The following is a 26,523-nucleotide window of genomic DNA, read 5'->3' as shown; positions in this document are numbered from 1 at the left end:
AAGGTCAGTTCTCTTGTACCCGGGGCCACGGACAAGGCTACTCCGGGGCGTGGCCACGCCCCTGCCTCCCAAGTCTCTAAAGATCAGCCTTTCTCTCCCCCGTCTCCTATCACGTCCAGGAATAAGGGAATCGCTGAACAGGGGCCAAGATGTGCAGCCGTTCCCAGACGAGTTTTACTTGCGTGTGAGTTCTGATGCTGGCTGTGTCTGTGGAAGCAGGAAGTCACCATGGATCTTCTGGTCCCAGTTTTTTCTTTTTTAACCAAATATCCAAACATCTGTTGCTCATCATTAGCTTTGCTTGTCAGCTTTTCCTTCCCCATCTCTAATTTATCAGTTTACTGTTTTTTTTATTAGAACAATTATAGATGCGTTCCTGACTTGTTATAATGAGCATGTGTTGCTTGTGTAATTAAAAAAATAATCCAGCAAGAAGGTGACCGGGGATGGGGCAGGGTGAAGACCTTTATTCAGTGTCTGCCTACTTTGCCCCCGAACATCAGCCAGAATCAACAGAGCGTGGTCCAGAATGCCGTCCAGGGGGGGCGGGGGGAAGGGGGCGCAGTCACCAAGGGGCAGGGGCTATGATTTCAAGGCCTGCTCTCGACTTTCAGAGCAAACACTGGGTCGTCCCTTGGTCACTTCCGAGGCCGAGGCTCTCCCAGGGCCTGCCCGAGACTAGGTGCCCTCAGGAGAAAATTCAAGGAAAGGATGCTTCCCCGGTCTCGTGCCAGTCTGCCTGGTCCGACCCCAAGACCCCGCTGGGCTTCTGAAGCCGCGAGGGCACACATCCTGCGTCCCTGTGTCCTGCCTGGAGGGCCAGCCCGGGGCCTTCAGAGAGGCTTTGTCCCCTTCCCTCTCCACACGCTGTGGTGTGTGCACCCTTGGCTTTGGAGGGTGAGCGCTGGGGGAGGCTGGGTGAGGAGACGTCACAGGAGGGAAGCTGACGAAGCTGACGATGGAGGTGGGGAGGGAGCGCCCCACCCTCACCCCAGGCCAGGCACTAAGCTAACAAGAGCCAGCAGTTTATCACTTTGATCCTCCCTGGACCCTATGGATGAAACAAGGTCTGCAACGGGCAAGAGGTGGAGATACAGTTGAACCCAGGCAGGCTGGCCCCAGTGTCCACCCCTTCACTATGTCGCTAGAGCATGTCATTACAGTAACAACCAGCACCCCTAAACGTGCTCACGCGCTGTGGGCTCCGCCCTGCGTGAGGGCCCTTGCAAATCCCAAAGGCCGGGCTCAGAACTGAATCCAAACTCTCCATGCTCTCCACTTTACTCTCTCCTTTTCAACCACGTGGACTTTCTAGTATTAAATCACATTGCGTTCATCTTATTTTCCCGTGCAAGCAGCGCACGTCCATTTCAATGGCATCAGCTGGTGAGGGCCTGGAAAGGCAACGCCACCTCTGACCTCACCACCCGAAAAACGCATCCTGAGCCCCGCTGAGCTCTGAGTCACTGACACAGAAGTGATTCAGGGTTGAGGGGAACAGCTTCCAAATCCACTCGTCTTTTCCAAATATGCACGTGTGGACAAGTGGTTTCCGCCCCAAGCCCAAGCTTCTTGGTCTGAGAAGAAGGGGCGTCAGCGTGCAGCCTCCAAGCGCTGCCGGGAGGAGCATCAGACAGCATCTCATGTGTCCAGCACCCGCTCGGAGTCCTAGAAGCTGCTCTGTGGTGGTGGCTGCTATTCTACTCTGTCTCAATGCCAGGACTCGGACACTCATGAAGCTGCTACGTGTGCTTCTGGAAATGTTCAGATGAGGCCATCAGCCGCCTGGGGGACCTGGGCTTTGGGGGTCCGCCCCACCGCGACCTCCATGCCCAGGACGCCCGATGCAGCAGCAGGCTCAGAAGCCCACGTCTACTCCCCACCCCGCTGACTGGGCGCCAGGGGCTGGCTGGCTGGCTCTCCTAGCCGCTCGTCAGGCCACCTGACCTGCTGCCTGAGAACCTGAATTAATAGCCGTGGAGAACACAGTGCATGGGCAGTATGTGCTGGGCCTGGGTGGTCACGTGGATGCAGGGTGACGGCCACGCCAGGCCATGGGCAGGCAGGAAGTGTCTGAAGGGAGACATGGCAGAGCCGAGATTCCATGAGTCACAGAGAACGGATCTGCTTCTGCTTCCCATCAGCTCCCCACTCCAGACAGGAGGCTCCACTGACTCAGGGGTCCTTGACAGGGGCCGGTTTGGGTTGTCACGACGCGGGGTTGTTGTTGGCATCTTAGTGGGTACAGGCCTGGCGTACTGCTGGGCACCCCACAATGCATGGACAGGTCCCCCCAAATCACACAGCCCGAACATGCATAGGGGTGAGGGCCTCACTCCATCTCCCGTGCCCTCAGCTTCCCTCCCAAATCCTCAGACACAGTGCCCATCCTTGACTTCTCCCAGACAGCCTGTCCTTGCCGCCAGCAGATCTGACCACACTATTAACAGATGTGGGCCAGTGCCCACAAAGCGTCCTGTATGGTGTCCACTCTGGGGCCATGGTGGGGACAGAAACACTCAGGGGTGGTTCTACCCCCCATAACACAAGCTGCTCCACACTCAATGTTTCTGCCTCTCTGTAATCATGAAAAGCTCCAGAGAGAGGCCAGCAGTCTGATGTGTGAGGCCAGGAAGGTCCGTTCCCCTCTCCCTGCATGGGTCCCAGTGCCAGGGTCCTCTCTCTCATGCATTCCCACCCCCAATAAACCTACAGCCCCAGGGAAAAAATTCGGATCCAGGTATCAGTTTCTGGTGTGCTCTGATTTCTGAGTATATTTGCATTTTAACAAGTAATAAATATTTTAGGCAAAAAACGAACTCTGAACTATCCAATTGTGGACATAAGCCGTGCAGTGTGGGGAAAAGAGCTGGGCTCAGGGGTCAGCTGGCTTGGGTTCGATGCTTGGGAGTTCTTACGAGCAGGAGCAGATAAAGAAAAGTTTATCACCTCCCCCCCTACCCACCCGCTGAGTCAAAGAGTGAACATGCTTTGTATTTTCACAAAAGCAGCCAGTAACCTCCCCCAAAGGGCACACTAGTTCACACCCTCGGCTGACAGCGCATGGAGTGGCCCTTGTCCATCAGACACTGTCCTCTGACCTGCACATCCCTGGTCCTGGTTCATGGTCAGTGACTGCTGTGGCTGCCACCTCGGGCCAGTGGCTGGTTTCCGGGCCAGGCTGACCCTCAATCTGTAGGAACTCTTTCTTACCGTCGGTTACGTACGTTTCATGCTTCCCCAGACTGGAATCTGTCTTCTGACTTTGCTTGTAGTATCTTTTGCTATTTAGAAAGGGTGAACGGATGTGTAGTCAGAGCTGACAGTTTTCTCTTCTTCCGCAGCCTCTGAGTTTCCTGTCGTACTTGAGCAGCTCGTCCCGCCAAGGGCACGTAAACATTCGCTGAAGTTTCCCTCTCATGCTCTACTGCTGCTCCCATCACCATGCGGGCAGGGACCACATCTCCACAGGACCCTGAACGTCCGGCCCAGGGCTCTGAGGCGCTCTCAGCTGTCAGGATGACCCAGCGCTCACTCTCAATGCTCCGTGATCCAGACCAGGTCTGGAGAACGCAGCCCCCCTCTCGGGTCACCTTCCCCTCCAAGCCCCGCGGCTGCCTTCCAGTCCACATCACGGCCGCTCCGTCTGGCCACACCTCAGCTCTGAGGCTCTCCCCAGGGACACCCGTCTTGGCTGGACCCAGGCTGGGTACGCTGGCCCCTCCTGTCCTCTGCCACGAGGCTCACTGAAGTGCCGTTGCCAAGTTCTCAGTCGAAGGTCTAAATGTGAATTTCTTCTCAAACGACCAAGCCACACACTCGGGTTCTGTTGTCTGTGTGTGCAGGTGCCGGGCACAGGCCGGCGGGCATGGCGGTGTCACAGAACGGGTCAGACGAGACCTGTGGTGACCTTCTGGGCAGCTCTGCAGGATTCGGATGTGGTGGGAATGGGTGACCTCTGTGTCCTCCATCTCTTCGGGGTCTTGGGCTACAATGCAGAGAAAGGAGGAACTCCGCAGCCGTCGGTGTCCGAGTGACCGAAGGTGCCGTGGCCCCAGCCCACGTGGAAGGATTGTGTTCACACCTTCTTTCTCGGGTTCCTGCACTGAACTAGGGTTTCACCAACCTTGATGTCTGCTGAATTCATTGAAGACACAGGTTTGATCTTGGTTTATTCGCCCTCGGTCGGAGCCTTTCCAGTGAAGACCCGTCCTTGTGTGCTCCTCTCCCCTCCTGGGGCAGGCGTGCCCAGCAGGTCCCTGGATGCCTGCTCTGCTCTGGCTGCATCTGCTCAAGGGGGTGAAGCTGTCCCTCGCAGCACAGGGGGCAGGGCCCTTGGAGGTGATGGGCAGACGTGGCCCCAGGCTCTCGGGGGAGGCTCCATCGCCCAGTGTCCAAGGAGAAGGGATGACACCAGTTTTAGAAGTTTCCTGGGCTATGTTTTTCCCAAATGACACCCGTCACTGTAGATGCACGGGGCCCACGGACCACTGCAGGACCAGATTCCGGGTAAAGAGGTGTTTAGAGCGGCTGTTTTTGTGCTAGGGATTCCAGACACGAGAGGCAGCCCTGTCCCAGAGTGAGAAGCAGAGCTGCCCTTGGGCCAATCTCACCGAGCCTCCTTGGAGAGAAGCACAATGACTAAGGAAGCAAATGCAGACAGAGCATGGTGGGACCTCACAGGAGTCACCGAGCCGTCACTCTGCTGGTCGGGAGGGACCCTGGTGGCTGATGGAGCCCATCAGCCCACCAGGCACTGTGTGCCTCAGGCTCCCACAGCCCTGGGTCCCCCCTCCAACCAGCACAGCTCTGGTCGACGGGCCACACACTTGTCGGGGACCTTAGATATGATGCCCACAACCTCTTCCACATGGGGCAAGGGCGGCGCCACTGTCCCAACAGCAAACCAAGGTGCGGAGAGGTCAGGCGAAGCGCCCGAGGTCACAGGGGCTGAGCACCAGGGCCTGCAGCTCACCAAGGACACGACAGTGCAGGAATTAGGAGCGAATCATTAGAAAAGCAACTGTTAAAACAAACACATACCTGACAGTTGTTTCTTGCTTCAAAGTCATTGCTTCCTGACTGTTTCTCTTGATTTAATTTCTGATAACTCTCGCGGAGCAGGTAACAGACCAACCACTCGTATGCCGCCAGCGGGACTTCAAAATGAGAAACAGAGAGAACTGTAACCGATGTAACCGTAGGGCGTCTCACCCTTGTCGAGAACTCAGCTCTCCAGTTTACAGGTGCGGAAACTGAGGCCCAGAGACGGGGGAGTGCCCATGGCACAGCCTGGGTGGTGGCCGGGCTGGGACAGGTGCAGGTGAGGGTATTTCCTGGCTCTGCTGTGAGGCCAGACCGTGTTCTACATGGTTCTAGCAGCCACAGAGCCCACAGGGTCACGGAGGCACTCTGGGGGCAAGCATCTCATTTACAATGAGGATACACAGTCTGGAAGAAACTCGGATCCACATGGACGTCAGGACGACTTTCCAGCAGGTGGTAGGAGGCGGGGCGCCCTGTCCACCTGGCCAGCCCAGCCCTGGGGCCCTGGACCTCACACTGGGTCCCCTGAGGCCTTGCCCCCCTTGCCCGAGAGCCCTGAAGGGCAGAGAGGAAGCACCACAGCAGGGGTGTAGACAGACGGGGACGGGCTGGAATGGGCTGGAGGGAGACCCCTGTCCTCCTCCCCACGCCCCAGCGCCGTGCCCGCATCTGTGGGTCCTTCTCGTCACATCTCTGCTAGTTCCGAGGACTCGGCAACCTCAAACAGCCTGCTCGGCAGGACTGCTACCGCCTCTTCCATTAAGGACACAGGGCGTGAGGATGAGCCCAGGCACACGGCGAGTGAGCGGGGTAGGGGTGCAGAGTGTGGCCTGGCCACGTGGCTCTGCGTCCACACTTTCCCCCCCGACCCAGGCAGAGGGCCCAGAGCCAGGGCACCCAGGCCTGCGGGGCCTGCAGCTGCTCTTGGCTCCGGACTCCCAGGTGGGATCTGGCCCAACTGGGTCTGGGCACAGAGGCGGGACACGGGGGACCTGGGATTTCCTTCGATGTCACACAGCCCGTTCCCTGGGAAGATGACACATGGTACCCACTGCTACAGGTCCTGCTACAGACCCCCGACCGTTTCACGCTGTCGTATCCGTTACCTCATAGCACAGCTGAGAACTTCATTAAAGAGCAAACGATCCATCTCACTGGGCTGAGGAATCGAAGGCTCAAAGGCTGCAAGCAGCCTGCCCGAGCTCACACAGCTGTTCTCAGGAAGCCCAGTGAGGCGGGGGTGGGGACCTGGGACGAGGCACCCCTCCCAGCGGCCTGCCAGGTGGGGTGGCTGGAACGAGGCCCCCCGAAGTCACATTCATGTCCTAAACTCCTGAAACCTGTGAATGTGCCCTTACTTGGGCACAGGACAGGGTCTTTGCAGATGGAATGACGTGACAACACGGGGTCATCCTAGATCAGGGTGGCCCTGAATCCAATGAGAAAAAGGAGAAGCGCACACACAGAAGAGAGGCCGTGCAAAGGCAGAGGCAGAGATGGGGGACACGGCCACAAGCCCAGGGACGCCTGCAGCCCCCAAGAGCTGCGGAGACGAGGAGGGAGCCTCCCCGGAGCCTCCAGAGGGAGTGTGGCCCCGCCCACACCGGGACAGTGAGCTTCAGTCCAGGACACATTCCTACTGCTTTCACACCCAGTCCTGTGCCACGGGACGCCCACAAACCAGCGGCCCAGGGCGCTGCCCTTCAGGACATCCCTGAAAAGCCAGATGGACACTGGAAACCAGCTCTGATGCCGACGGGGCCCACTCTGACGCATGTGTGTCCCAGAGTCTTTGTGGTTAAACTCTTCCTGCCAGATGGACCGTCACCAAGACGGTAACAGGTGGGCGCCACGGGGACTCAGATTTTCCATGATTTATTTACGTGGCAACAAAACCCAGGAAGTCGCCAAGGCCAGAAGCAGCTCAGGCTAATTCCTGACCCCAGCCAGAAGCCCCGTCATCCCACGACGCAGCAACCGCGGCTCCTCCGGACTGTTCCCAGACACTGCCCGGGCAGGAGACCCTCTGCAGAAGTGACCCGGCTCCCCAAGGGTCCCACACCACATGGAGCCACCGTGGTCACAGATTGCTCGGTGCTCCGAGTGAGAAGCAAGCTTGATACATGAGTTGCTGGAACGCTTTTCTTTAGAAATTCCACTTTTAACCCTTAGTTTTTCAGAGAAGCGGGTCATGCTGCTCTGTGTCCACACGGAAGGGTAGCAAGCACACAAAAGGTACAATCATAGCTGGGTGGCGTGTGGGCCACTCAGAGAGTCCGTCTGGGCGTGAGGAGTCATCGGGAACAAACTGGGGGAAACTGGCACAGGTGGGCGGTAACGCTCTTGCTTCGGGGGCTGCTGAAGGCCCAAGACAAATGCTGCTTCAACTTCAGTCCTCAAGTCCTTCCCAGGTTCCTGGGTCACAAATGGCCTTTGAGACGCTGCCACACAGGGCCTCCTCGGGGCTCCCCTGGCTGCTCCCCTGCACCCCTCGAAGGCCCTGAGCACTGCCTGTCTCCCCATGCCGGCGCCCCCCACCCAGGCATGCTCCCAGGGCGGCCACTGTCACTATGGTCAATGACTACGGTCAATCAACTCTGAGGTCTGCCCACCTGCATGGCCTCTCAGCGTCGGGGCTCCCTGACACGCCCACCAGGCACTCAACGTGGGACACCTGAACTCCCAGCTTCACCAGCACCCACCCCCCAGGGGGTCTCTCACCTGGCCCTCCATCGAACGTACCACTCAAGCCGTCCTTTCCACCTGACCATCCCCCCTGCCCTCACCCAGCTCCCGTCACTCTCTCCTGTGCTGCCCCTGCCCGGGTTCTGGTTTCCTGGCTGGTCTCCCGAGTCCAGCCTTGCTCTGCATCGGCAGCAGAGCATGCCTTCCAAAGTGGGGCTCTGGCCCAGGTGCGCCCCAGAAAGCAAGGCTTGGCCACCTGGCCCCAGATCCTCGGCTAGCACACAGCCCCAGGTGTGGGAGCCACCTGCTCTCCCACCATGCCCACCCCACGGCTCCTGTGTGGCTGACTGCTCCCCAAACACACCGCTCGGAACCTGCAAGACGCACCTTGCAAGCCGCTTTCCTGGGAAGCAGCTAAGCTCACGCTGCAGGGGTCACTCTGCACCCACCATTCCCAAGGGAGGGTCCCAGCTCATGGCAGCGAGCCGCCCACGAGGGCGGGGGGTATCGCATTCCCTCCTGATACCTTACAGGGGAAACTGAGGCTCAGAGAGGTTAAGCATCTAGCTCGAGGTTACACAGCTGACTCCAGACCCTGAGCTCCCAACCTCTGGGCGGTGTGCTGACCGCACCATGTACCCCTCTGAACACGTGATGCTACACAACCCTACTGTCCTGTGTATATACACAATGGTCAGAGCAGCCAACACGCTGAACTCCAACTATTTAATATTTTTGCAAATAAGCCAACGAAAGGAAAGAACTGGGCCTCAGTTATTAAGCGACGTGCAGCTCCTCAACACCCAGGACCATTTGTTAAACCCATCCTCAGCATACACGCACCCTCAGCACATAAATCAGAGGAACCAGACAGAGAGCTGCCCCACCCAGCCCCTCCCTCTCCAAATAAACCTTTTAATCCCTGAAGGAAAAATCTCCTGACCTTGCAGACAGCCCTCGCTCAATACTGGAAAAGTCTTGAGTGTCCAGCCCTACAGAGCTCCAGGGTCATATGTCATTTATGGACTTTTTACCAAAGATGCAGCTGAGACAAAGGCTGGCCCCGAGATGTGGGATTTGATGAGCGAATGCCCTGGAGACACACGGCTGGCTGTGGGCTCCCTTCTCCGCGTGGAGAAGATCGTCAGTGTTGGATGCCAAGCCCCTTTTGTCAAATGAATTTTGTTTGCGTTCTTTGCTCCAGAAAATGTTTTCACTTTGTTGGAACGAGCAGAAATTAGAGCACCCACAGGAAAAACAGATGACGCTGCCCTGGCGTGCTTCCTGCTGCCGGCGCACAAAACAGCTTCTGCGTCCACAGTTCTACTGAGCGGGGAAGGGACACAGCGGGCATAGCGGACACATCCTGAAGCTGGCAGACCACGTGTTTATGTTCTGATTTTACAGTGGGGGACAGTATTAGGGGAAAAAATTCCGGTGGGGTTGATGTTATTAGAATGATTAGGTCATTTCTGGGGGCTTCCTGGGGCAACATTTGGGGAGCTCTGTAACCATCAGAAAGAGATTTCAAGTGTGTCCCTGCGTCCTCTTAGCACTTTAAAAAGGGAGATAAAGGAGCTGAGTTATTGTCAGAAAAGCTGTAACAAAGTGTGGTGAGGGAGACGAAGCAATTACTAGCAGCAACGTTTCTGGCTGATGATAGTGATGAAGAAGATGGAGGAGAGACGGCTGGCAAGTCAGCCCAGCCCGGGTCTGATGCCTGCTCCTGCCGCTGACACGCACTGGGGTGGACTGGGGTGTACTGGGCAGCCGTGGTCTCCTCTCCTGGAGACATGAGCAGCGGTGCAGCCCAGCGGGGTCCCCCAGAGACGGCACGCCCGGTGCCCGCAGCTGCTGATGCTGCGATGTGTCACATGCTCTCCATCCTCCGAGTAAGGGAGGGGGCGGCTCCTTCACCCAGAGGACCCAGCAACCCACCCCCGGGGGACACAAACACTCTGTAAAGCCAGGTGCCCTCCTGCCATGCCAAAGGCTCTCTGCTAACAGTGTTCCGTGGAACACAAAGCATCTCGACAGCAGTTTTTGCGATTAAAATCACAACCGTTAACACGGTGGGGGGCCAGGAGCAGACCCAGCACCCCTTGCTCTCTGGCAGATGGGCTGCCATTCCAGCTTCTGCCAGGCACAGTGCACCCTGGAGACACGGAGGGAGTGTACTTACCTGAGGAGTCCAAGCAGTCCTCAGGGCTGGAACCCTCGAACCTGTGGCCAAGGATATTGGGATAGGCTTCCAGAAAGTCCACGGTCTTCAGCGGGCTCTCGATGCGGGCACCGCCTAGGAGCACAGCCAGTGACTCGGGAGAGCCAGGGACCCCCCCCAACCCCAGGGGATGTCCGGCGGAAGGACCCCACCTGCCCCAGCCCATCACTTCAGAAGCTGGTCCATCGCCATTTAATCACACATTTCCTTCCTACAAACCCAGAGTCCATCCTGGCAGAAGAGCTAACTCAAGGGGGCCTGGGAACCACACCCTCCCACCCCCAACTGGGCTGCAGGGGCGCCGGCCTCCTCACCTTGGTCCCGGCGCACCAGCAGACCAAGCAGGTAGTTGCTGGTCTGCTGCAGCAAGATGTTGTTGTCACCTTCGTATGTGCAATTTGGGTCGTTGTCATCTCTGAGGTCTCCCAGACGGTTCACTGCAAGGAGGGGAGGCCCCAGCATTCTCCTCACTGGGGGTGCACGTGTGAGAAGTGCCCCCCAACCCCCAACTGCCACCTGGGACTCTGAGGTCCCAGGCCCGGCTTGACCAGATGAAGCACTTCCCACCCTGCTCCCGGTGCCAACTCCACCCCCGACCCGCGGTGTGTCCTCTCGATCCAGCTGCTCCCTCTTTAAGGACATATTGGTGACACCGCAAGGTCCCCGGGAAGAGAAGCGGGTGGCTCCCCATGAAGCCCCAGTGCCGTGCTCAAGAAGCATCCGCTGGCGTCAGCATCCCTGTCCCTATTATGAGCCTCTCAGGTCACCTGGCAAAGTGCCCTCCAGTGGGGTCACTGACAGAGCTGACTACCTGAGCGGCAGGAGGGTGCCCTTCTTCCTTTTCCAACTGAAGGAACCCTTCTTTTGACATGAGACATTTCAAATATCTGAAGACAACTCTCATTTTTCTCTTGTCTTTCCTACCAGTGAAATAACCCAATTCCTTTGCAGATTTTATAAAGTATGCTTCCCAGATCTTCACCACCTAGGTTTCCATCCTCTGACGGAGAATTTTCTCCAAACGTAAGGCTGAGATGGGAGAAAGGGTAGGACCCTAACTTCTCACACTCACGTATTGCTATGAACAGCCCAAGAGGGTGTAAGATGTTCGGCAGCAGACACCAGGCTTGTGGTCACCTATGACACCCTGATCATCTTCCTCTGACTTGCTGCCCATGCCACAGTTAGACCACTGAACATGAAGGGCTAAGAGTGCCCTTAGAGAAATGATTTGCAACTGATATTTAAATCTAGATAAACGGCTTTACATTTATCCCTGCTGAGTTGGGCCTCACTGGCTTCAGCCCTGTTTGTATTATGTGATAACACTTCCTTTAGTCATTTTTGTTGTCTGCAAGGCTGCATGATTCAAGTTCCTCCTTCTAAACTATTTATAGTATCTCTATATGAGCTATAACAACAAACAAATACTACAAAGAGCATTGCACAGAGGACAAAACACACGGATGAGTAACTTCTGCAGCCCCACGGATACCCACATGTCAGTAAACGTGGAGTGTGGAGGAGGGGAGGGACCCCCCTGCCTGCTGCCCCCGCACGAGGAGTAACTGGGACACATCCCAGTTACTAAAGGCTCCTAAAAGGCTTCTGGAGGAATAAACTATCAAGAAGGTCTCTGCCAGCTCTGTTGTTGCCAGCTCTGGTTCTTTGAGTAACCAGACTTTAGCCAATCAGTTATTGAAGATTAGCACGTGGGGAGTTAGGCAGGTAAGCTGCAATAATGCTGACGATGACAATAATAATGATAATAATAATAGACCAAAATGACTGGGCACACGCCATATGCCGACACTGTGCTAGACCCTTCATGTGGGTTAGTTCACTGACTCATCGCAAAAACCCCCGTTGTGCTATCCTATCATTAGTCCCATTTTATGGAGAAGAAAGCTGAGGAGCAGTGAGGGTGAGCAGCTTGCCTGCGGCTATGAAGCCAGTGGCCGGCAGAGCCGGGATCTGGTCCCGGGCTGTCAGTCTCCCCGTCTCTCCACCATCCACCAGCTGACCAAACAGCTGCCAGTGTCAATAAAAGCAAACTCTCTTTTTCTAAGTTTCAGAATTTTTCTTCGGAACAAAACTTGGTGCCAGTTTACTGCCAAAGTCATTAACTAAAAAGTTCCAATTCAGATGAACAGATAAGCTCCTTTCTGTTCTGGTTTTCGGTCTCCACGCTGCTTCGTGACACCCGGATTTCGACCGAGGAACATCAGGTGGCAGCGAGCCGAGGGACTGGACTAGGGCAGGGTTGGCAAACTTGCTCTGGAAAGTTCCAGCCAGTAAATGTTTTACGCTTTGCTGAGACGGCTCAGCTCGGTGGGTGGAGCGGGAACACGGCCACAGGAAGTGTGTAAACGAATGGGCGTGACCGGGGGCCAATAAATCTTTATTCACAAAAACCTTTACCCACAGAGACAACCTTTGGCCCACAGGCTGTCGTTTGCCGACGCCTGGCCATGAGCCACATGGTGCGGGAGAGGACAGAAGACCAGCCCACGTGTCCCCAAAACCTACTGGCCAGATAGCCGTGTCCTCCGCACGCCTCCCGGCACTCCTGGATTCCGCGCTGGGCCGTCCACGAGGCCAGGGGCTTGCCGGCCGATGCCAAGGCGTGGATTTCGCGTCCCAGCTCTGCCTTGGGAGAGAGAAGCCAACGAGAACAGGTGAAAAAAGGCTCCGACCCCAAAGGTCGGGGGTCAGTTCAAGCACAGCCTCAGAGGCTTATGTCCCCTCCCGTCTAATCCGAGGTACCCGACAACTACAAAGGAAAGAAACCCAATTTTAGTTTAAAAAACAGGATTCAAGTAAGCACGGATACCTTGCAGTACAGTCACACAACTTCATGACAGTGAAAATAAACGACCACAGCTCTGCCTAGTCGGTAAACACGGGGTGCGAGTGCGGGGGAGCGGGGAAGGCTGATCGCAGAAGAACATAACGTTATGACTCAGTTTACACGAAGTATGCAGCAGAGACTAAGAAGAAACCCAAGGGGTGGGAGGCGGTGCTGAGACACTGCCCCCAGGGGAGAGGGTGGCAGGCGGCCCCAGAGGACTGCGCAGACATGGCCACTCAGTGCACACTGCGCAGAGGGCCCAGCCAGCATCCCCAGCCTTAACACGTCTAGTAAATATTCTTTCACCTCGAGTCAATATTCAATGCAAACAATTACAAGAAAGACACACACACACACCGGCTAAATAACATGATGTGTTTTACCAGTATTTTCAACTTCAAAGAAGGGCTACTTTATAACCTGTGCCTGGGTTGAAGCACTGAGTTTCAGAAAGAACAGAGCTCGATGACGCTTCAAAACATTTTTAACAGGACAACTCCATCGTCAGCTGGCAAAAGTTTCAATGACTCACGCTTGGGAGAAAAAACACGCGTAACCCTGCACTCCTGATGAAACGGTCTTCAGGGTCACGGTCGTCACCGTCAGCCTGACTGCTCAGCAGTACACACTGCCGGCAACCCCCCCGCCGCCCCCGCCCCACCTCTTGACTCCTGGATGTTTACGCTGAATATTCCAAAACGTGCTAATTTGATACAGGCTTTTCAGGGCGTGGTATGTAACCCCGATCTGCAGCATTCCTAATCAGTTTTCAGAGGCCCTTGGTGTGATTCACATTTCACCGCTGCCCAGGAGGCAGCATAAGGGGGGAAAGAAACAATAATGAACCATCCACATAGAAATTAGCCGAGGACCCCTTTCTACGATCTCAGTGGATTTGCACGCTCATTTCTGGAGCAAAGCCTCGCCTGTCAAGTCAAATCCAGTCAGCTGGATTCAGACCTTTGTCGGGTTGTTTACAAAGGGATCAGAACCGTGAAATCGACTGAGGGGCCGGTAATGTGGATTTTGCAAAACCATCATGTTCTCAGGAGGAGAACAGCAGCTGAACTCACAGACGGGAACCAGGAGACGTGTCAGCACATCCTTGAGAATCGGGAATGTGGACACGTGCCGGACACGTTCCCATCGCAGCGGAGGGCTCCGAGAGGACACAGCCCACGGGTCAAGTCGGACGGAGCCTTCATCCTCGCGAATCCACGCACCAAGGTTGTTTTGAAAGAAAGGCTGAATCTGTGCTGCCCAACCCCAGTGAAATTTAAAGGATGATAAACGCTGTGGAGAAAAGCGGAGACCCTCACCTGCCTGGCACTCCGGTCTTTCCCCAGAAGGCCTTTCTGAAGCTCCACCAGATCCAGGAAGAGCGATTTGGAAAAGTGGTCCAAGGCATAGGCCGCGGCCAAGTACGGAAGTAAGCGCCATTGCTGAAACAGACAAATCCCTGCCTGGAGACCTCCAAGTGCCCCCAGGGCCCGCCTGCCTTCCGGGGTGGGCGACAGGGCTGGAGCGCCAGGAACCCGCTGCCCACCCTCCCCACTTGTTGCAGAAGGCCCTGCACGTCTCCCGGACCCACCCCCGTGACGCCTGCCCCCCGACGCTCTTCCAGTGCGGCCAGGTCTCCTGCACCACCCCGACGACCCCACTCAAGGAGAAACTGTGCCGCGTGCACCACGTTGCATGGCCCCCTCACCGCTCTCCCATCCACGTGACCCCTGAGCCAGAGCAAATGCTGATCTACAAGAGAACTAAGAAAGCCAGGCGGCCGTGCCCGAGTGTGGGGCCCACCCGGCGATGCCTGTGCTTTGGGAGCCTACGGGGAATGAAGCGACCACCCCCCGAGCCAGACGGGGAAACAGGGTCGTGGAGAGCCGAGGGAGGGTGTCTCTTTCACCAGCGCACATCCGCTGTTGCGCAGATGGAGGGGGCGGAGCCTGAAAGGACCTGGGAGGCAGGTGCCACCATCGGCAGCACCATGGTTACCTGCCGTTTCCTGGGTGTGGTCACGGTGCCAACTGCTTCTCATGCACTAACGTATTTAATCCTTACAGCCACTCACAGAGAGGTATTATCATCAGTCCCAACTTACAAAGGAGAAAACTAGAGCACAGAGAGGTTCCGTGGCTTGCCCAAGGACACATAGCAGGGAGGGGGTGGATCTCGGGTCAGGAGCCCAAGCATGTGGCTCAGGTGGGCTCTCGTGACCGCTGAGCCAGGCCTGATGCCCAGGCAGTCAGACGTGCCATGACCTCACCAAGGCCACGGGGTTAGTGGTGTGGTGGACACTGTGTGCCAGCCAGGCATGAACCAGGCACTGGGCTTTTCCTTACTTGTTTATTTGGTATTAAAACAGGTTCACGGCCATAGTAAAAGAAGTGTTAAAAGAAACAACTTCAATTCAGTTACAATTTCCTGAAACTTTCACTCAGATACCTTTGCTCAGGCCTAACTGGCCAAGACCTGGGTCCGATTTAGCTACTGACTCTGGCAGGAGCCACTGACTCGATCCTCGGGGACCCACCTGGAACCCGGGGATAACCACCAGCCCACCCAGTGTGCAGGGCAGCTGCATGGTGTGCACGGAAGGGCTGGGGACGCAGGGGCACCAGTGGGGGCTCGCTGTGATAAAATGCATCCCCCGCCCCGCCCCGGTGTCCAGGTGATGCTCAGCCTGAGTTGCACCTTTGCCATCGAGGGCTGCCTCATCTCAGAGGAACTGGAAGGCAAGCATCCCCTCTGCTAAAGGACGTCACCACGAACAGCGCTGTACACTCAGGCGCTGTGTCCTGGGGTCACTTCCCAGGGATGGGACGAGTGCGTTGGAGCGAGGCCTGGCCGTGCAGGGCCCTGCAGGTGGGATGGGCGTGCACACCTGCTCCCTCGGCCTCACCAGAGCGCCTCCTGCTGGTCATACACACTCCTTTTCAACTAAAGACCATTGATCGAGACCACGTGTGGCCCCAGACGCCGCACTCCTTCCCTGTGAGTGTCTGTCACTCCCTCTGTTAACTCCTGGAGAGGCCTGATCAGCAACCAGTAACCCAGGTGCAGCGACCTAAGAGAGAAGGTATTTCTGCACGCGGAACAGAAAGAAAGTGAACTCACGCCTGCGGAAGCTGTACCTGCAACGGATACTCCAGCACCGGTACTTCCTCCTTGTCTGTGGGTCCAAACTGACGCCTGGTGGCTGAGAAACGCAGAGCTATGGATATGGCCAGCTTTAGGTTCACGACGGACATGCCCGCGATGGCGACCCGGCCGGAGGACAGGCTGCCCAGGGACTCGCTGAAGTGCTGCCTGGCGTCCTGTGGGAGGAAAGCAGGTGAGGGCGGAGCTGGGACCCGCAAGCTGCCTTGGGGACGGGCACAGACGTGGAGGGGCGCTCCTTTATTCACTCAACACTTCCAGGCCCTGCCCCCAGGGCACCCCAGAAACAGGCCCCTGGGCCCAGGAGGCCAAGCTGCATGGGGGCCAGCGTCCCCATCACGGGATGCTGTGGGGAGGCACAGGGGATGCCTAGTGACAGGAGGATGGGGCCCCGGGCAGATGCACCAACTGCAGAGACCTGCAAACGGCCACCTGGAAGTACGAAGCCCTGCTCCCGATCCCACCGAGGACCGGAAAGCCATGCCGAGAGCGAGGCAGGAGCCGAGGGCAGAGGGCACGGCTGGCACCGACATTTCATTTATAAAACAGGCTCCTTCCCCCACCCCCTCACCCCCCCACCTGGGATTCCTCCCGGCCCATCAAACCACCTTCCTAAGGGGTGTGATGGTCAGCTGCTGTCCTTTGTGATTTTTGAAACTGGCTAATTGCCTGTGTGCATCTATTTTTAATGTGTTGTAGATCGCAATGAGCTTATCGCTGTTTCCAACAGTGGCTTGCGCTTTAAGGGCCGTCGGTGGCGTTTGGGTATATCCGCCTGTAAGCCTCACCAAATTATCCTAACATGTGCACCTCCCTTCCCCCCTGCTGCTTCTCCTGGGTTCACTTATTTTACTATTCGGACTTTTCTTCCAAAACTATGTCCACTCTGGTATTTGTATTGCAACATTTCAAGCCTCTGGCCGAGAATATTTATTAGGTTCTCATGCACGAGTGACAGTCCATTTGGATTTAGAAGAAGCATGTTTACAGTTGTTTTCTCTCAATGGTTTGAAATGTCATCTCACTGACTTCTTGCGTTCAGCGTCGTGCCGGAGAATGCTGAGACTAAAGGGGGTTTTATTCCATGAGAGCTGGCTCAGCATCCTCTCTCTGGAAGGCCTCAGCATCCTCTCTATGAGGTTCTGACATGTCTCTACAGTGAGTGTGGGATGGGAGACCCTGACTCCCCCTGTATGGGCCCCTCCGTCAAGGTTTCCTTCCTTCTTGACTTTAGAGACATTTATCTTCATCGTTTCTGCAAAACATTGTCTCCGTGGCTCTCTCCACTCTTTCCTGCCGCCTCCTTCACTCTGATTTCCCACTGCTAATTCACTCTCTCGCTGTATGTAGCCCATCTGTTGGGTTCTCTCAATGACTTACTTACATACTTTTCATTCAGTTTTTTATATCGATATTTCCATTCTTGAACGGCTTCCTATGTCACCTCTAACTTCTCTCGTCATCTGAAGGTACCCGTCACACTCATTGAAGCCCTGTTCTCTCGGCTCCAAGCAGCCGAAGCTCAATGTCAGGCAGGGTTCTCACACGCACACGTGCTCCTGGGACGCGTCATCCCGGCTGTGGGTTCAGGCCCGGGAGGGCTCAGCTACCCTGACTTGGCCACGTCTGGAAAGCGCCCGAGGCCGTGCCACTGCATGTCTACACTCAATGAACTTAGGGGCATGGTCAGCCCCAGACACCAGAGGACACTGTCACCCCCGTTGGTGCACAGCCCACCAGGCGACCCTTCACTCTTAAGCCCCTGGTGGGAAACGGCACTGGCGGGGGCAATCTCCCTGACTGAAATGCCAGGGGCCTGGCAGGGGTGGGGTGTGGGGAGGTCATCGTGCTCGGGGCCCTGGGGGTGTGGCCGACCCAAGCACTCCCATCCCTGTTGGCGGCACTGGGACCTGATCCTAGACACGTTTGCATGGGCCACGGGCTCCTCTGGTGACTCTCCCCATCTGAGCACAGGGGGTGGGTGTCCTGTGGGCCTGGAGGCAGCTGTACCTTAACATGGGTGACGTAGGTGCCCTCGGGGGTGATATCTCCTGAGCGGTTCAGCAGGTCCTGGCGAGGAATCCTGACCTTGTGGAACATGGCAAATCTGTGTGGAGACACAGTGCTTCTGGTTAAACTGGGGTCGGCCCCCGGGGCTTATCTCCTCTCCCTCCTGAAACTCAGTCAAATAAAAGCAAAGGACAGGGCTTCCCTGGTGGTGCAGTGGTTTAGAGTCCACCTGCCAATGCAGGGGACACGGGTTCGTGCCCCGGTCCCGGAAGATCCCACATGCCACGGAGGGGCTGGGCCCGTGAGCCATGGCCGCTGAGCCTGCGCGTCCGGAGCCTGTGCTCCACAATGGGAGAGGCCACAACAGTGAGAGGCCCGTGTACCGCAAAAAGAAAAAAAAAAAAAAAAAGCAAAGGACAGCTCAAAAGGTGACATAATCCCCCAAAGACCAAAAAAAAAAAAAAAAAAAAACAAACCCAACAAAACAAAACAAAACACAACGCAGGAGAGAGAAGGCACATTTCAACAAATTTTTCTATCCAAAAAAAGCAGGCGTAAGCAAAAGGTGGAGTGAGTGATGGGCTCTGCGTGAGATAAAGCGGCCGTCTGTTGGTAATGATGGAGGCCAGCCCCCCGACCCCCCAACCCCGGCGCTCGGGCCTCAGGGCTGCACGCGGGCTCCTGCTACACTACACGCTGGGAGGAAATGTCCTCGCTCACTGCGGCCAGAACACCCGGGACCGGTCATTCAGCAGAAAAGGTGGGACCGTTTTCGTAAAGATGAGAATCTCCGGTTCTCACACTTGAATCCCACACCAGGGTCCACACACAGAGTGACAAAGTCAGCAAACTGAGGTTTTAAACGTCCCGAGTCAAACAGGAGAACCGCACCACCCCATTAGGGCTCCAGGGGCAGGCGAGTCAGCTACCCTGAGCAGCTGAGAACACGCATGCACACGCATCCCTGGGGATCACGTGTGTGTCAGTAATCGAAGGTGTTTTCTGTGGTTGTCAGGAAGGAAAATCTATCTCATGATAGTGCAGGGAACAAGGTTATGCGAAGTAACGGGTGGTACAGGCACTGTGCAAAAAAACCCAAACCATCTTAAAATATCAATAGTTCCGACAGCACCTTATCTGATTTCTAAGCAGTTTCGATGTCACACGGAACATTCTTTTACTGAACCACAGGAAGCAGTTCTGGGAAGAAGAGCAGTGCCCTGCAGAGAAGGGGGGCAGCTCCGCGTACCACCCCCCAGCTCCTCCTTGGATCCCAGGCTGCATGGCTCCCCAGGCACCGTTCCAAGCCACGGTGCTTACCCCTACCCAGAGCTGTGTCTTGATGGTCTGTGCCTCTTCTTGTCCCATTTCCTGCAACAGTCTCCCCCTCGGCTCTTTCCAGACCCCACCTCGTTCCCCTGTCCCGCACACGGCAGCAGAGGCCTCTCCAAACTTCAGCCCGGAATGGTCACACCCGGCACGAGAATCTTGGGTCCCTGGGACCAACAGAATCTAAACCCGTAGGAAAACGTGGTAAGCCCTCCAGCGGGACCCCTGTCAGCTGCTGCAACAGCACCGGCCTCCTCGTAGCCCGCAGCCCTCAGCTGGGTCACATCTGCCTGTGACCGTCAAGCCGTCCAGGCCCTCTCCTGGCCTCTGGGCTGACGGCCCTCAGAGCGCTGCCAGCTCCTCCAAGATGCCTGCCACGATTCCCACCCCTGCCCCGAGGTGAGCACCCAGGGGTCCCACAGCACCATTAGATGGCGGTCCTGGCCACATTGCCCACTGAGCCACTTGCTTCTCGGTGGCAGTTAGTGACCCTGTTATAAGGGGGCCACACGCCTGGCACCTAGCAGACATGTAATAAGTGCCGGGGATGAATCAACAGCGGCGAGACATCGTCCTTAGGGCGCTGGTGCACCGGCACAGGACCCCGAGTCCCGGGGCAGCCCTGAGGGGTGAAACAGCCAGTGCACCTGGGGAAGAGCTGAGACCTGGGGCTGGGCGTGGGGCGGCTGGAGGGGCCCCTCCCAAATTCCTTCGGAAGCAACTAGGATTTCTGCACGTGAGGCCACCAGGCCCCCACCAGCATCCAGGCCAGGGTCTCCCTCCGGCATGTGAAACGCAGGCCCGGCCCAAGCATCCGAAAGCACTGCCTGGAGGGAGCCGCTCGTCAGGGCCTTTGTGGGGCAGCTCTGACTGGCCCCGGGAGCCTTTGGGGGTTCAGAGACCCACGTCTCTAGAACGCCCGGCCTCAGTCCCTGGTCTGGTCCCGCTCGTCACTTGAAAGGCAAGGAATGCTTTTCCAAGTCTGATGCTGTCAACTCAAAGCGCCCTTTTTAAGGAGTGGAAAATTGTCACCCTTCCCTGCCACACGGGGATGGAACAAGGCTGAATATATTTATAGTTGCAAAAATATTCACTGGAGTTTAACTGAAATCAAAATTTTACACATTCTCTTTTGAGCACTGCCATGTGGCAAAGGCTGTTCCAGAAACAGTCGATGCTGGCCAGCCTGGTCCAAATCCCCAGTGTCCCCAGAGGGCGGGGGGGGGGGGGCCGCATAGGTCGTACCTGATATGGGGTGTGCGTGTGACACGAGAGTGTGAGCATACGGCAGGGCTGGGGAGCTGGCGGGCGGCAGGCCCTGCCCCCAGGCCCTGCACCCCCTTCCTCCTGGGCCTCCCATTCCACGTCCCAGTGGCCTCCTTGCTCCTGGGGCCTCTCACTGCTGCCCCAGCCCCACCTGGGCCCCAGAGCCTCATGGGACGTCCGCCCAGCCGCTCTGGAGATGTTTCCCCGCCTCACCTCTGAGCAAGTGTGAGGATGCCCTGCAGCCCACCTCGAAGGTGAGGCTCAACAGTTCACTTGAAGGATCTTTACTGATTTGCTTTTAGAGTTATTTGGCTAAAAGTAATCCGTGCAATTTACATCTGCCTCTGATTTCTAGACAGTCTTCCCACAGACTCGCGAATTCTTGTGACCTACCTATGAACTGTTAACGACTTTTTCAAAATAAAAGATCTCGGACAAAGATCACTCAATCGTGACACTGCTCTGCAAGCGGCAGGCAAGCAAGGGAAGCCAGGGATTCAGACCCGCACGCCCTCTGCTGGGCGTGCGCCCCGAAGCTGGTGGGGACAGCTGCGTTTCTGGCGGGGCGGGCACTGCCTGCGTCACCGCCCCTGGCCCACATCCCAGCCCCAGCCCAGGGGCCGAGGGACCCCAGGCACCACTGAACCTTCAAAGGCTCAGGGACCGGGTACGGCTGCTTCCACGTCCTGTCTGCCGGCCTGCAAGTGGCCCCGTGGGAACGGCGACTCTGGTTTGGGGGGGCCCGCTCTGAGCCAGCTTCAGGGTAGTCACCATGCTGCCCCCTGGTGGCACCCGGGCTGGCACTGCTGAGTCTCAGAAGAGCTTTGCCCTTCTGACATGACATGTTTATTTAGGAGGGCCTTTGCTACGTTGGCGTGACTCCCTGGGACCATCGCGATAAGAAACAAATAGTCTCTAAAACGGGACTAACAGTCTCTAAAACGAAACTAACACACCATTGTAAAGCAATTATACTCCAATAAAGATGTTAAAAAATAAAAATTTTAAAAAATAATAAATAAATAAAACGGGACTTGATTTGGGAGGACCAAGGGCAGAGTTTTTCACGGATGTCCCAAAACAGGGTTAAAGGTTCTAACTTGTAAAACCAAATGAACGGGGACTGGAGATCTGTGACCTCACCCAAGGCCTTCCTTGGACAGCAGTGATCCGGCAGCACTTGTTCACAGCTGGAGGGTCATTTCCCACCGCCAGGCGCTTGGAGATACACCTGCCCGGCCTTACGTGTGAGCACAGACCCTTCCACAGATGGAGTCACCATACACGCATTTTCCGGGTCCCACAATGGGACGCGTGGATCTAATGAAAGGATGCTCGGGCTCAGGGTCCAGAGCAAGACAGGGCCTTCCACCTCCACCTCTGGCACGGTCCTCCTTGATGCTGCAGCCCCTCGGCCAGGTCGGGTCCATCTTCTCAAACACACCAAGCCGCGTGGCGGCCTTGCTCTGAGGGCTGCAGAGCTTCCCCTGCCCCAAGGACCACAGGCCACATGACCCGTCCCTGCCGGGGGGGCCCCATGCACCCCGCACAAAGCAGTGATGGAAGGGAACTGACACCCTCCTCTCCCCACCCCAGGCTCCAGCGTTAATTAACAGGCTCTTTTCACAGGCCAGCGAGAGACGCACTCAAAGCTCTAGACAGGTATAGGTTAGAAAGGCTGTGTGTGCGTGTTTCTGGTTTCACTTTTTAGCAACATCCTTCCGTTTTCTCCTCCAGCTACACAGAGTGAAAATCGATGGTTCTCCCGCCCTCTCTGGTACAGGCTGGGGCCCCACCTGTTCTGAGGGTCCAAGCAGAGGTTTGAGACACTCTCCATGCCCCCAGCTCCCCTACCTTTGGGGAGGGGGGACAGCTGAAAGGAGGTTTCTCCACACTTAGGGTGGTGGGAGACCACCTGGCCCAGCTTCTATCTCGAAGATGAGCTGCCTCCTGATTTACACTCAAAATGACCGGGGTCAGGATAACCAGCAGGCTTAAACTACAGCGAGGCGGGCTCCTCTGTTCTGTGCCCCCCGCAATGAAGCAGCAGGTATGCAAATGTTCCCGAGACGCAGCGTGAGGTACACAACTAAGGAACCCCCGGCTGTGCTTGTCCCCCAGCTAGAAAGCATCTCAGGAGAACAGAGGGGCACAAAGCATCTCAGCCAGGCTTTCCGGGAGACGGCATGTGAGTCCCGCCCACAGGCGCAGGTGAGGGGAGCACTGACAGGTAGCAAAGGTCGGTAAGACCATGCCTGGCCCCCAGGCAGGGCTACGCGAGGGTCCGGCTTGGGGACATCATGCCCACCTTACAGACGAGGAGACAGCCAAGAAAGCTGGTCAAGATAACACAAAGAGGCAGAGGTGGACCCAGGATTTGAACCCAGATCTGTCTGATTCTAAAACTCATGCCATGAATGAGCCCTGGAATCCCTCAGGGAGACTCCAAGTCCCTTCCTGACGTGGCTCCCCTGCCCACCTGCCCCCCTCCAGCTCCCCAAGCCCAGGTCTCATCTCAGACCACTCTGCCCCCACTACCCAGAACCCGGCTTTATCTCCAGAACCAGCGTGGACACCTGTTGGGTGCCTGAGCTCTAGGATGGGGAGCAGGCCCGGGTCACAGGCTGAGGCCCCACGGGATACGGGTTTCCAGCCTGAGCCTGGCCTGAGAGCTGGAGCAGCCACCTGCCGGGGAGAAGTTTGCGTGCTCCGCACTTGGGGCCACTTATGTCTCCTGAGGTTGGAGTACAAACAGGACCCGGCCCTTTCCAACATGATCTCAACTGCAGAGGTGAGGCGCATCCCGCAGGCGTGGGAGGGTACGGGGACAGCACTGAGGGACCCGGTGGGCTCACAGGTAGGACGTACTGAGCAGGCAGCCTTGAGGAACGACCCCTGGAGGAGTGACTGTCAAGTACAAGGTGCGCGCTCACCCATTGTCCAGACCGTTCTGTCCAAGCTTCCTTCCGATGTCGCCAACCATCACCCCTGGCATGGGAAGAAGGGTCTTTGGGTCCCGAATCTGCACAAACCACAGATGGCAACTCTTACGACCACACGAAAATCAAGATGAAAATGTTCGAAACCCCCAGTGACCGAGCCACAGGCTCCCTCTGTAGCTGCCGTGGGTTAAAGTGTCCTCCAAACATGTGACCTTGTTGGGAGACAGGGTCCTTGCAGATATAATTAAGGATCTGGAGATGAGGTCACTCTTGGGTTACCTGGGTGGGCCCTGAATCCAATGACTGCTGTCCTCCAAGAGTCAGGGGAGGAGAGGGCATGGAGAGAGGGGGGCCACGTGCAGATGGAGGCAGAGACAGGAGGGAAGCAGCCACAGCCCAGGAACTCTGGGGTCACCAGAAGCTGGAAGAGACAGGAAGGACCCTCCCATGGAGCCTCCGGGGGGCATGTGGCCCTTCTGACACCTTGATTTCAGACCTCTGGCCTCCAGACTGTGGAGAGTAAATTTCTGTGGTTTCAGGCCCCCAGTGTGTGGTGCTTTGTTTGGTTATGGTGGCCCCAGGACACTGACGGAGGAGCTGATTAGTACGTGCTGCCTGGAGGATGCCAGGCATTTCCCAGTCACATTTTAGATGGAGGACTTTCCACTGGCTTTTAATGAAATGACAGAATGGTTGTGCACATACTTGCTGTGGATTATTTTTGTAAATCTCTGCTCCCCCAAATGAGTTTCCAGTAAATATACTTACTAACACACACAGAGACAGCTAGCTGACTGGTCCTCGCTTCATGCGCTCTAAGCGGACAGTATGGAGTTTCGTTCTCAAAGACTTTTAGTGATTCCTACCAGGCGTGATTATGCCACCCTCCCCTCCCAGTGTCATTTGCCGACGTCTGCTGATATTTTTGGTTGTCCTAAGTGGCGGGTACTACAGGCATCTAGTGGGTAGAGGCCAGCGATGCTGCTAAACAGCCTACAATGCACAGGGGGGTCCCGCAGCATGGAATTATCCAGCCCCGAATGTCAACGGCATGAAGGCTGAAAAAAAATCCGTGTTAAAGAACTACTGAATTTGTACTATTAGAAATTTAGCTATTTGTATGAATTGCTAGTTTTTCTTTCTTTCAGTGGAACAGTTAGCTAATTTAGTTGAACTTTATAATACTGACAAAATAAAATTGAAGGCTAGCGACAAACAATAAGGCTCAGTAAAGATTCAGATAAAAACTCTTGAAATCCTTATGAAATAGAAAAAAATAGTTTTAAAAAAAAGATGGAGGGCTTCCCTGGTGGCGCAGTGGTTGAGAGTCTGCCTGCTGATGCAGGGGACATGGGTTCGTGCCCTGGTCCGGGGGGATCCCACGTGCCACGGAGCAGCTGGGCCCGTGAGCCATGGCCGCTGAGCCTGCGCATCTGAAGCCTGTGCTCCGCAGCGGGAGAGGCTACAACAGTGAGAGGCCCGTGTACCGCAAAAAAAAAAAAAAAAAAAAAAACCCAAAACCAAACCAAAACAAAAAAAGATGGAGAGGAGAAGAGATATAAAAAACAGTTAGTGATTTTCAAGTAATCAACAGAAAAATACTGCTAATGCCAGTTTTCAGTTCATCTAGAAAGAAATGATAACGTCGTCCTTACAAACTTCATGTTAACCTCTCAAATCAAGGAAAGGACGCTCACTAAAGTCAAAACCAGAATTAAGTTAATGGTCTCCACTTCTCAAAAGTATTTAATTGTATCAATTTACATATAACATTTCCCACAATATTTGGAGAATGTCCACCTGATATGATATAACAAACCTGCAATAAATTATGCCCTCTGGTAGGTACACACTACTACATATAAAGTAAATAAGCTACAAGGATACATTGTATAGCACAGGGAATATAGCCAATATTTAATAATAACTTTAAATGGAGTAAAAACTATAAAAATTTTGAATCACTGTATTGTACACCTGAAACTAATATAACGTTGTAAATCAAGTATATCTCAATAAAAAAACCCACAAAACTTTTTCAATTAAAGAAAAAGAAGTATTGGTACCTAAACAGTGTAAACCACTACACTGTATTAAACTAATCCTGTTGAATTTTCCAATAAAAAAATTATACTCCTCCATTTATCAGCTAATGACCTATGGCACATATCACATTCTAATTAAATAGTTTTGTGATGACTTATTTCAACCTCTCTTTCTGAGTAGACGGTAAACTCCACGAGGACAGGATTCATGCCACCCTCGAGCCTGCACTGGATATGCACTAAGTACACACAGAGGATATGTCAGATGAAGGGCCACAACATCGTACTGAGTGTTTAAAGCACAACGTGTAACAGAATCCAGAACAACATGGCTCTACAATCTAAGAACCAGAGACACTGAATGACGTTGCATTCAAGTCCTACTTCCATAAGAAGTTCACTTCGGGTACAAATCTATACTCCAGAAACAGTGTATGATTGTCTTAGGTATCAAAAAATACCTAAGGTCTGCAGGGGTTCATTGCAAATTGAAAAATAAGGACATGAGCACCAAAGGGAAATGGGTCAACTGGACGTCGTCAAAATTCAAGCCCTTGCGCCCAGAGGATGTTATCAAGAAAGTGAAGATAATTGTAGAACAGGAGGAAATATTTGCACACCATCCATCTGAAAAGGCTTAGCATGCAGAATATATAAAGAACCCTTGTGACGCACCAAACATCACAAACAATCCGATTAAGAAATGAACTGAGAGTCTGAACATACTACAACTGGACGATGACCAGACCACGTGTGAAAGCAGGGCTCTGACCCTTGGCCCGCAGCCGCCAGCCCCGGGGGCCAGCCTGCTGGGAGTCGGACCTGCAGGAGGGCAGACTGCTGTCTCTAGTGACAAGCCAGGAAGCCAAACAGCCACCCCTGGACAATCGGCCAGGACTTGATCCATACTGATGGCCTCCCTAATCATTGTCCTGCTTCCAACTCAGGACCAATCCCAGAAGGTCC

At 55.3% G+C, this 26,523-nt stretch overlaps 1 protein-coding gene across 7 annotated transcripts in view; it reads right to left on the bottom strand.

Moving 5' to 3' along the window:
- The window catches only part of ACOX3 (acyl-CoA oxidase 3, pristanoyl), a 48,004-nt gene that overhangs the window by 7,859 nt on the left and 13,622 nt on the right, over nucleotides 1-26,523 (bottom strand). For 3 of the 7 annotated variants that reach the window (XM_082606733.1, XM_082606734.1, XM_082606731.1), the window contains exons 7-14: nucleotides 23,504-23,592; nucleotides 17,976-18,072; nucleotides 15,926-16,123; nucleotides 14,123-14,245; nucleotides 12,482-12,602; nucleotides 10,267-10,389; nucleotides 9,914-10,027; nucleotides 5,044-5,159 (exon numbers count right to left, since the gene is read on the bottom strand). In XM_082606733.1, the coding sequence (XP_082462859.1) occupies nucleotides 5,044-5,159; nucleotides 9,914-10,027; nucleotides 10,267-10,389; nucleotides 12,482-12,602; nucleotides 14,123-14,245; nucleotides 15,926-16,123; nucleotides 17,976-18,072; nucleotides 23,504-23,592 (981 nt within the window). The other 4 variants (XM_082606737.1, XM_082606736.1, XM_082606732.1 and 1 more) reach the window with 4 other exon arrangements.

The sequence above is a fragment of the Mesoplodon mirus genome (assembly GCF_964341445.2).
Source record: "Mesoplodon mirus genome assembly, chromosome: 2".
Classification (NCBI taxonomy): domain Eukaryota; kingdom Metazoa; phylum Chordata; class Mammalia; order Artiodactyla; family Ziphiidae; genus Mesoplodon; species Mesoplodon mirus.
This window is presented reverse-complemented; position numbering and strand designations above follow the sequence as displayed.